Here is an 11,461-nt window from a genome sequence, read left to right on the forward strand (position 1 = left end):
TTAATATCGTATGAGAAAAGAACCAACTTGTTAATTAAATGATATGCTATTTAATCATTTTTATTTATTAATAAACAATTCAAATTTTCTTTTGACAAAATTAACTCTCTCTAAAACTTAACTAAAAAAAACACTCAAAAAAATTAAAACACTTATAGAGAAAAAAAAAACATTTTTTTCAGTTTAAATAAGAAAAAAACATTATTTGTACATATAATTAAGATATGTGTTGTTCACATGGAGCAGTACAATGGCAAGGTGAGGAGGTGACAACCGTATGTTTTCGTCGTTGTAGCTTAATTCTCTCAGATATGTACGTGTTTTCATATTCTTTTGTATTAATTTATCACTTTTCAAATTAGGCTTTTAGGATGTACATATATATATTGGTGAAGATATTTAAGTTAGCTGAAATTAGGCAGGCTGTGTTTTTTTTACTGCACACCATGTGTTCGATGAAATGTTAGTTGCTTTCGTAACCGTTGAAGCATTGGTTTTAAACGCATGAATATGTTTATTTGTTGCTTTACTATTGTGGTTGTCTATTTAAGCCATGTGTTTACATAGTAAGTATATAGGCGTTTGTTATTTGTTTTTGTAATTGAAGATGTTGTTGTCTACACTATACGTACACTGTCATTAGCTTTTGTCACCATTATTAATATAAATTTAGCTAGGTGTACCTCGTTTTATTACGTTAACTTTTTGAGTAATATGGCATGTGTTCTCAGGTGCTTTGGGCTTATTTCCTTTGTACTAGCACTAGCATAAATTCTCTAGTATTGATGTTTAGTCCTTATTTCCTTGTTGTCTACTTAATGCCGTGAGACGTGAGTGAATGTAATTCATTTGAGAATTCCGGATTATTAGGCTCCTCCCTCCCCGTCTGTCATGATTTGATTTACTTGCATTTTTTTGTGCCTTTTGGGAGTACTTAGATATGGGGACTGACCACTTGAAGACTTTGGCGTCACGTAACTTGATCTCTTTGTGTGTTTTGGTATGCACAACCGTCGTCCAGCACACGATTACCCTAGGTAACTTATCTTTGAACCTGATTATGTACATGTATTGTTTGTTAACTTCTCATGCCATATTGTTTAATCATGATTTTGATGGATATTTGTTACTCCTATATTAGCTATAAGAAATCTTCATCACCTTTTGATGTATTTAATAATCTTAAAGACATGGGGGTGTCATCTTTAAACAGACACATGGATGTCTGCTAAAGAACTCTTCACGAAGGTTGAACACAAGAGTTCCGATCAAACGAGAGTTTTCTTTCTGTTTTCATGTATTATTCAAATCAAATTGCATGTTAGTGTTACCATTCTTCTTGATTTTGATAGTATAATTGTTACTTTTGTATAATAGCTTTATTGACAACAACAAGAGCCTGCAACAATGCTAGCCCAAAAGCAGAGGACTTACAAGCTGTTGGAGGCTATGACTATTGTGAAGCCTAAAAAGACCGACAAAAAAGATAAAACGTTTCAAAAACAAGAGTGAAGCCCAAGAAGATGAAGATGACGAGGTATAAATGCTTGTAATCTCTATAATAAATTAATATTTTTTTTTTCATTGTAAGCAGCATATATTGGTGTCTAAAAGATCACTCATGCATTTTAATAGTAGTGAATATATAAGAAGTTATAAACATATATTAGTGAATATTTACAACAGTTGAGTTGTGAATGTACATTAAAGGTAGAAAGTGAAAAGAGTTGTGGAGAACGACTAAAGTAGCCCGGAGATTACACATGAGAACAGAGAGACAATCACTTTCGGTTAAGGTCATGGAGTGGAATGACTTTAGGAAGTGAATGCTTAATATATTTGTGTGGATATGCAACAGTTTAATGGCAAACATGAATATTTCAGACTGACACACTCCCCAGAGTCTAGACCACATGCAACCAATGCATGGTTAGCACTAAGCAGATCCCTAGACCACATCCAACCACCTGCAACCTGACCACTTAACTCCTTTTGCTTTTATAGTTAACAACATTAATAACTAACTGCCACCTGAATTATCCTTAGAAGAATTTATTTGAAGTGTCAAGTCAAGTGTGCCTATATAAGGACAATCACATATGATAACTTAAGCAGACCTCACCACAACTTGTTACATTCTCCTTCAATTTCAATGGCGTCCATGTGCTTGCTCGCCTTTCCTATCCCAGGTTATAAATGTTCTACTATCGTAAGAAGCGGTTCTAACGTTCACAAGCCGCATTCGTCACAATCGACAACAGTCGTGGTCGAACCACCCGTTGTTAGACGATCTGCAAACTATGACCCCACATTATGGTCATTTGATCACATTCAGTCATTCTCTAGTAATTACACAGTAAGTACGCGCGACAACTGTTATTAATTTTCCAAATAATTAATAATATAACTTGTTTTGATCATACATGTACGTTCAAAAACTGACTCGTAAGCATGAATGCAGGGAGAAAGTTATGTCGCACGAGCGAATGCGTTAAAGGACACGGTCAAGATGTTAATCAGACGCCAAGTTGGAGATGTTTCGAGAGCTCTCGAGCTGATTGATGATTTGCAAAGACTCGGAATCAGTTATCATTTTGATAATGAGATAAGAGATGCATTGGAGTCGATTTACTCCGGTTATTATCAAACTCAAGCCAAGTGGGATGACCTGAGTTTGAACCTTAAAGCACTTGGATTTAGACTACTGAGACAACATGGTTATCAAGTTCCTCAAGGTACTGAAAAAAAAATATTTATATAATTAATATTAAGTACATATCTTCAGAAGTTACACTTTTATTTAAATCATAATATAATGATTTACATGAAACTGTAACTCCTAACGTGTAAAAGCTCTTCAATGTATAGAACTAAGAATAGACATGGTCAGAACAAATTAACATGCTGTCTTATTGTATGTTGTCTTATTACACATTCAGGAGTAATAAGTACACAGCTTTTGGACCACATTTTTGTTTTGCATGTATATATGTATATCATTTATCCTTTCTGTCGGTATAAAAACTTTATTGTTTGTTGTCTTGTATTGCAAATGGCTTTGCTCCTTTAACTTACACGGAGTTCGAGCTTGGCTCGTTTACTATTTCTTAATTAATTTTTTTTATATTTATTTATATTTTTATTTTTATATATCTTTCTTTCAATTATATTATATATTATTTAGTTATTTTTTATGACATTATATATATTAACTAATAATTAATAAATATATACATTAAAAAGTTATATAACTGACAGGCTCGTTTAGGATCGCGAGCCGGCTCGAGCTCGATAAGTGAAACTCGGGCTCAGGCTCGTTTGTTATACGCACTTACTTTTAGGCTCGAGCTCGGGCTCGATTAAGCTCGACTCGATCGAGCTTTTTCACGAGCTGATCTCGAGTAGCTCACGAGTGGCTCGGCTTGTTTGCACCCCACAAACACTTATTGTTGCAAACAACTGTCTACATGGAAACATACTATATATGTTGTTTAAAACTTTCAGTTATTTTTCAACAAAAGATAACATGATGGTTTTTTAACTGTTTAAATGTAGAGATTCTTAACAACTTCAAGGACACCATTCAAAATGCTAAGCCACACCTAACAGAGGATATGGTGACCGTACTTAACTTGTATGAGGCTTCTTATCTTTGTTTTGAGAATGAAAGCATTTTAGACGAGGTTAAAGAGTTGACAACCAAATATCTGAAAGAAAATCTGGGAAATATTAATGGTGGTTTATCGTCACTAGTAAGCCATGCTTTGGAGTTTCCATTGCATTGGAGAGTACCGAGAGTTGAGGCAAAATGGTACATTGAAGTATATGAAAAACAAAATGGATCGATTTCCATTGTGACCGAGCTTGCAAAACTTGATTTTGATATGAGCCAAGCTATCCACCTTGAAGATCTAAAGCACACATCACGGTATCATTCATTTATGGTTTATATATAATATGCTAGTTTAATATATATTCAGGTGTGCAAATGATACATGCATGTGTGTAGGTGGTGGAACAATACAAGATGGGATGAGAAATTGAGCTTTGCTCGAGACCGATTGGTGGAGCATTTTATGTGGTCTCTTGGTTTTAGTTACGACCCAAAGTTTAGTCTTGGAAGGAGAATACTTACAATGGTTAACTCCCTGATTACATCCATCGATGATGTGTACGATGTTTATGGTACTTTGGACGAACTTGAACGATTTACTGATATCGTTGACAGGTTAAAACTAACATACCCTTAATTAATTTCTGGTGCACGTTTATCAACCCGCAAGCTAAGCTTATTGATGGGTTCTAATTTGTAGATGGGATGTGAATGCAATGAAAGACCTTCCAGATTATATGAAAATAGCATTTTTGGGATTCTACAATACCATAAATGAGATTTCATATAACATACTTACCGAGACTGGATTCCTGACACTTCCATATCTTAAGAAAGGAGTAAGTTTGTTTCAATATCGATGTGATTGCTTGCTTCAACATTATAATTTTTTCGAATGACATTCGGATTTAATTATCATGCAGTGGGCAGACTATATCAAGACATACATGGTGGAAGCACGTTGGTACCACAGTGGACATAAACCAACACTCCAAGAGTATTTGGACAATGCTTATGTATCGATCGGTGGTCCTATAATACTCATGACCGTTAATTGTTTAACACCGTTTAGTTCAAGTGAAGAAATGTTGACAAGCATGGAAAGAGCTGAGAATATAATTCGCTACTCATCAACAATCTTCCGACTTGCTAATGACTTGGGGACATCGTCGGTATGTCTTTAACGTGCCTAAATTACGTTAAGTGACTATTTTATTAAAAACCTATAACACCACCACTTGAATGTTGTCTGTCTTGTCTTGCTACTTGAAGGAGGAAATTGCAAGGGGAGATATTCCAAAATCAATCCAGTGTTACATGAATGACACAGGTGCAACCGAAGAAGAAGCTAGAGTGTACATCAAAGGCTTGATCGAAGCGACGTGGAAGAAGCTTAACAAAGAACGAGCGTGTGGTTATCGTGAGTTTTCAAAGGAGTTTATCGACTGTGCTACAAACATACCTAGGATGACACAATTCATGTACAATGATGGAGATGGGCACGGTCATCCGTATATTACCGAGTCTCATGTGTTATCACTATTGTTCAATCCAGTTCAGGGCGCGAACTAGCAGCCAGGATCAATAGGTGTAGTATTTGTTGGACGTGGACTTATTAGTAAAATAAGATCACATTATTGTATCCATATTTTTTACTTTCCAAGAAGTAGCAATGACTTAGTCTAATGTAATGGAGATCGAATGGTTATGTTGAATGTTGTTACTGAGTTCAGGTAATTATCAATACATCAATACACACAAAGGGTAAAATGGTAATTATCAATAAATACCATAGCGAAAACGACCATAATGTCCACTTGACCTGTCAAAGTCAACAAAAGGTCGATATGACCATCTTATTCTAAAAATTTCCACCTCTAAATCTTGTCAAATCAACGATCAGAACTCGAACAGATTTTTACCAACCAGATTTTGCCACTTATCCAAGAAGCTTGTCCAAAGCCAAAAAGATTTCGCTGGAAGCCCTATATATATTCATCCAGTTGCACAGCTTCTATATATATTCATCCTATACAAGTAGTCCAACGGAGTGCCAAAATTAATAAAAATCTTAAAATTTTCATTAAATTATATGGTTGATAAATATATGGGATTAATATATATAGGGCTGTGCTACGGTTAGGAACTGCGAGAACTAATTCCCCTTGTAATATTTGTTCTTTGTATGTTGCGTTGCAGATGAACGTGATTCTAGATGCTGGAAATACATTTACTGATGATTTGGGAACAGCAAGTTTGATCTATATTTGAAGTTCCCAAATAGGTAAGATCCAAAATTTACTATGCAGGTCGGGTAACGGGTAAAAACAGGTTAGCTTTTGTTATATTAATAATAATAAACGTGTCAGGTAAGACTAAAATAAGTACAATATAATGTGTAACAAGTTAGTTTAATATAATTTTGTAACAAGTTAGTTTTTAATGAATGCATTACAAGTAATTTCAAATCATCTGAACACATGTTCATGGGTTGCTCAATTTGCTGCAATATCTGTATGTTTATGTAGTAAAGATTGGTGGTAAAATCTTCGATCGTTTTCCCTTTATTTGTGCTTTCGTGTCCGGAAAGTGATCCAACCGGTCCTCAACATTCCCCTCTCGTGTTACATTAACAGGATAACCAACAAGATGTACACCTTCCATATCTATAACCTCGTCACCCGAATAAATCTGCCACATCAACTCCCCAAACTGACTCATCATCACCACACATTCCAAACTCTCGGGATTTTCAAAAACACCTTCTGTTCGTCCAGTATGTTCGTACCATAACGACATTCGGTAACCATAAATATCTCCTTTGTTTGTCTGTTGGTAACATCCTATCGCAATCTCCGTGTCCCGTTGACCATCCATTGACCGCTGGTTTATGTTTGCTGATCCTATTATCATGTAAATATCATCCACTGCAAATTTTAATCAACATTTAGATTATAAAAAAAAATTAATAAAATTAAAAAAAAAAAAGTTATATGGATGATTACCAATCATGAGTTTTGAATGTACATAAATCATGAACCTCCTATGTTGTTGAGCATTCCAGTATTGTGTACCATGATGAGGCGGGTACATCGGGACATACTCGCCTCGGTTTTCGTCTTCGCGGTTAGCAAGACAGTAAAAATTCAAATAATCTTTTGGATGCAAATTTTCACCACTATCTTTAATAGCTTCTCCTATTAAACCATACATCATCTTCATTGTTTCCCTTGTCCAATGCAATATATCCTGCACCGATTCGCTCTCGGGCCCACCTTCGGGCCACATTGGTATCAAAACATACACTGCAAACCGCTCTTTCGCTTTGATTTTACTCACTATCTTAAGTGCAATCTCAATATGAATCAAGTTCCCGCATCCCGAATATTTGTCATTTTCCCATAAATGACATCCCCCGATAAAATACTGGTTTTCGATGTATATAAACCTCTCGGCTCGCCTAATTGTCTCTACATACGCTTCGTGTATGCTTCGTTCAACTGTAAAGTTCCCTTTACCGTTGAACGAAGCTGACACGTGGTCTATTGACCTAAAAACTTGAACGTTCCAGTTTCTTTCGGTTGAGTTAACCGAGTAGTCATGTTCAAGTTCCGTTATTTTATTAACGGGAATGAGAAACGATGGGTCGAACTGTTTGACCCATCGTTGCTCAAAGTTCTGCATTATATCCCATGCAGCTTCTCCCCTGACACATGCATGTGCATCGTGCCAGGGTTCCCGGGGCCCACCTTTTTTAAAGCAGGCACCGGGAATACTTGTTTGGTAAAAATCATTTGCATGTGATTCATTAACAAGAGTTTTGAAAAGGGAGTGTTGTTCGGTATCATATCGACCGTTGCATAAATCTATGCCACCGATGAAGCTAATGATTTCTCGTTTGGTTGAGGACAAGTGCGCGCGTGTGTCAACTGTGATGGTTTTTTGGTGGTGTGTGAATATTGTTGGGAGGTTGTGGGATAATCTTGGGCATAATTTGCAGACAACTTTTGTTGGTTTGAAGAATGCGAGGGCGTTTTCGTCGTTGGTTCCCATTACGCCTTTGTTTTTGATGATTGGTAGTGAAGTTTCATCATCCCAGATCATGATTCTTACTGCCACACCTTCTTCTGCTTTTCTTTTAAGCAACTCACCTAGCTTTACTCCTCTTGCATGTGGGATTTCTGTTTCCAAATCCCTCACCTGTGGTATTTAATTAACGGGTTAGTCGTGCTACGATAAGGGGGCAAAGGAGCCGAGCCCAAGGTCGCCTTGTTTAACTTAAGAGAGCTCGAGTGTGGCTCATTTATAGCACTATTTCTGAAGCTCAAGTTTGGCCCGTGAGTAGTGTTTTAGACTTGAGTTTGGCTGATTTATTGTTTTCTTAATCATTCAATTATTTTATTTATAAAAATTTATACTTATAATTTATGTGTAACATTAGATATATTATTATTATTATTATTATCATAATTTGTCTCATGTTAGCTCAAAATGGTTGTTTTGAAAAAGAATAAACACTCTTTCTTTTTCAAAATAACCATTTTTTAAATCAGCATGTTCTGACCCGACCCAAATAACCCTTTTTCTATAATCAACCTGACGAGACCCACCCGTTTTGTCAGGTCTTAGCTCATATATTAAACAAGCTGCATTACAAGCTCGAGCTCGTTTAAGCTTGGCTGTTCGAGCTTTTAGCGAGCTGATCACAAGTAGCTCACTAGTGGCGCAACTCGTTTACACATAAAAAGTTAAAAATTTTGATGGTTCTAGATGTGTCACTTAGTATTTAGTAGTTAGTACCCATTTGAGTTGGGTTGTCTTTCTAATGCATACAAGTTTATATATCTTTGCAAAAAGATTTAATTTTTGTGAACATAATTAGCATATTCAAGAATGACATATATATGCAAGGCAACTTAACCCGGCCCGTATGAAAAACGGCCCCCCTATCTTCCAAACTATAATATTTACACTAATATAGTTTTGATAAGATTTTTATTTTCTTACCAGAATGAGGTGAGGATTGAAAGACCATCCTGCAATATAAATAACATGTTTGGCACCTTCAATGGCTACAAAAACATCTTCCCAAAGGTTTCTACGTGACCCGCAAACATCAACCGGCGGTTGAAACATAAGACAATGATGAGAATCTTGATACAATGTAACACTGCAGTTACTCCTTTGTGGAAATGTAGCATCCCTCAGCCCATTAAACCGGTTATTATTTATAATTTTCGCCCAGTTTTGTTCAAGTTGTGCGGGTTTGAACCATAACATGAGTCTGATTTTCACTTGTGGATGTGGCTTCCCATTTTCCATGCACACTGGAAACAAACCATCAATCAGGTTTGACTTTTCTAACAACTGATGAGCTTGGATGTTGACTTTTCCGAGTATTGTGCATTTTGTCTTGAGGGTTATTGTTATTGTCGCATTTATGTGGTGCGCGCATAGAACACGTAATGTTTGGTTCCAAACGCGGTCACTTTCGTGACTTGTTGATGCTATCTTTTTGTGGTCTATTTTGATGGTAACGTATGTTGGCGCTCCAGTTGGATTTATGCACTGTAAAAGCTAAAAACCGATCAGTATTGGGTCAAACTAAGAGTGTCAAGACGGGTTGCTGGGACCCATATTATTATTCGTGTCAAAAACGTCAACTCTAATGCGCACACTTAAAATTGTGTAACCCAAATATGACACGTTTAACTCATTTACCTAAAACGTGTTAAAAGAGTGGCAGGTGATAATTGTAAACGTGTTAATCGTGTTAGTGGGGTGTAAAAGAATGGGTTAAACGTGTCATAAACAAGTGAACCAGAACAAAGACTTGTTTAATTAAACAAGTCAACCTCCAACCCGACTAATTATTTTAAACATATTTGATATACCAACAAAAAACCTGATTATTTTCCTGTTATGTACGGATTGTGTCGAAAATTGTCACCCTTAGGTCAAACGGGATGATTCAGTTAACCTAAAAGATATATATATATATTTTTGTGGTTTCTTTTATTTAAAGCTCTTCTCACACTTCTCACAAAACACTTGTTTTTTATTTGAACTCTTTTCTATATATATATATATATATATATATATATATATATATATATATATATATAAGAACTCCAAAAAAGTTAAGAACCGTTAGGAACTCTAAACAATCAAACATGTTTTTAATTTTTTTTATATACTAACATTATTTAAGAGTAGTTTTATCATATTTTATATAAAAAATTTTGATTACATATATAAATCACAAGTTTACATATATGTAAAATTTATTTATTAACAAATTTACATAGGTGTAAAATAAAACATAGATATGTATAAAAACTAATTTTCAAAACTGTAATTATAAATATAGATATACAAAATGATGAAACTACACTCAAATAACATTAACATACAAACATTTTTATAAAAAACGTTAGTTTTCAATGGTTCCTTCAAGTTCTTAAATAATTTAAGTGTTCTGTAATGATATTTATCATATATATATATATTGGGCACAATCATTTAGTGTGTCAAACAGAATTACAAAACTTTTGTTATTTCTTTAATAATTTAAATTTTTAAATAAAATGATTTAGTATGTTTTATGAATTACAATTATATTCTTTTGCTCTTTTAATCTAGAGTAAAATGCGGTTTTCGTCCTTGTGATTTGTCTAAATATGAAGTTGTAGTCCAATAGTTTCAAATTTACGATTTTCGTCCATGTGGTTTCATTTAACTTGCAATTAAACCCGACCTCACTAACCCCGTTAAGTCTAGTCGTTAAACCATCAGCGTGCCCTTACGTTAGGGGCAATTTTGTCATTTTTTTAAATACACCCCACCCCCTCACATGAAAGGGCTTGTGAATTAGGACTGTTGATTATTTGGGAAGAAGAAAGACAAAACTGCCCCCTCACGTGTGGGGGCACACTGATGGATTTAGCGACAAGGCTTAATGGGGTTAGTGGGGTCGGGTTTAATTTCAAGTGAAATGAAACCACAGGGACGAAAATCTTAAATTTGAAACTATTTGACTAAAAACCGCATATTTAGACAAACCACGTGGACGAAAACCTCAGCTTACTCTTTATTTAATCTATTTAGTTATTTAACTAATGTTATTCAATATCACCCTGAGGAGATCAGTTAATATACGAATCGACTCATTCATAAGTATAGTACTAGTCATAAAAAGTTAAAAACCATAATAAACTCGTAATGAGTTACATATATGAGGTAGATTTTGAAATGCGATACGTACATTTAGTAGAAACGGCGGTGAATAAGGCGTGGCATGGAAGATTGTAGCTTCAAGTGTTCCATGAAAAAACATTAGTTTACCTTGCATTGTTTGTGTAACATATATACAATGAAACCAATCTTTATAGAAAAGAGGTAATGAACATATGAAAACAAATATTGCATTTTGAGTGGAACTACAGTTTTGGAAAACTTATAAAAGTCTACAGTTTGAAACTTAGAGGCAACCTTTAAGCCTACATTGTTTGCTTTTTCTTCAAGTACAGGTTCTTCAGTTTGTTTTATCTTATTTCATTCAAGGTTTACATCAAACATCATATCTAGCTTAAGCTAGTTGTATCTTATGTTTTGATAAATGTTGGAAAGAAAGAACATAAATATATACATATATGGTAATCTCACTCCAGACCATTAAATTTGTTGTGAGAACAAAAATAATATATATATATATATATATATATATATATATTTAAACGCCGTATTTCTTGTGTTTAGATTACCGCACTCTGGCAGGAATATAATCGTTGTATTACCACAAGAGGAGAACTCTCTAATGTAACACATGCTAGGACATGATTTATCTTA

At 34.8% G+C, this 11,461-nt stretch overlaps 2 protein-coding genes across 2 annotated transcripts; one reads left to right on the forward strand and one right to left on the reverse strand.

Moving 5' to 3' along the window:
* Window positions 1-1,407: 1,407 nt before the first annotated feature.
* Window positions 1,408-5,355, forward strand: LOC143586862 (R-linalool synthase QH1, chloroplastic-like). Its single transcript, XM_077068320.1, has 8 exons — window positions 1,408-1,508; window positions 2,047-2,356; window positions 2,462-2,735; window positions 3,556-3,928; window positions 4,010-4,228; window positions 4,314-4,452; window positions 4,537-4,785; window positions 4,886-5,355. The coding sequence occupies exons 1-8, from the start codon at window positions 1,408-1,410 to the stop codon at window positions 5,183-5,185; spliced, it is 1,965 nt and encodes a 654-aa protein (XP_076924435.1). The 3' UTR covers window positions 5,186-5,355.
* A 714-nt stretch (window positions 5,356-6,069) lies between these two features.
* LOC143586177 (phospholipase D alpha 4-like) lies at window positions 6,070-11,075 on the reverse strand. Its single transcript, XM_077067779.1, has 4 exons — window positions 10,878-11,075; window positions 8,621-9,181; window positions 6,619-7,813; window positions 6,070-6,540 (listed from the first exon to the last, which is right to left on the reverse strand). Exons 1-4 carry the CDS (start codon window positions 10,962-10,964, stop codon window positions 6,134-6,136), a joined length of 2,250 nt encoding a protein of 749 aa, XP_076923894.1. The 5' UTR covers window positions 10,965-11,075; the 3' UTR covers window positions 6,070-6,133.
* Window positions 11,076-11,461: the final 386 nt, after the last annotated feature.

The sequence above is a fragment of the Bidens hawaiensis genome, unplaced genomic scaffold (assembly GCF_021521415.1).
Source record: "Bidens hawaiensis isolate Kalapana, Puna unplaced genomic scaffold, B.hawaiensis_p1.1 tig00001575_1, whole genome shotgun sequence".
In the NCBI taxonomy this organism is placed as follows: domain Eukaryota; kingdom Viridiplantae; phylum Streptophyta; class Magnoliopsida; order Asterales; family Asteraceae; genus Bidens; species Bidens hawaiensis.

Coding starts and splice junctions, on each gene's coding strand:
- LOC143586177 (XM_077067779.1), bottom strand. CDS start 10,964: ATGCAAGGTAAACTAATGTTTTTTCATGGAACACTTGAAGCTACAATC. Junction 9,182..10,877: donor CACCGCCGTTTCTACTAAAT/GTACGTATCGCA, acceptor TAGCTTTTACAG/TGCATAAATCCAACTGGAGC. Junction 6,541..6,618: donor ACATTCAAAACTCATGATTG/GTAATCATCCAT, acceptor TAAAATTTGCAG/TGGATGATATTTACATGATA.
- LOC143586862 (XM_077068320.1), top strand. CDS start 1,408: ATGCTAGCCCAAAAGCAGAGGACTTACAAGCTGTTGGAGGCTATGACT. Junction 4,229..4,313: donor TTTACTGATATCGTTGACAG/GTTAAAACTAAC, acceptor TCTAATTTGTAG/ATGGGATGTGAATGCAATGA. Junction 4,786..4,885: donor ATGACTTGGGGACATCGTCG/GTATGTCTTTAA, acceptor TGCTACTTGAAG/GAGGAAATTGCAAGGGGAGA.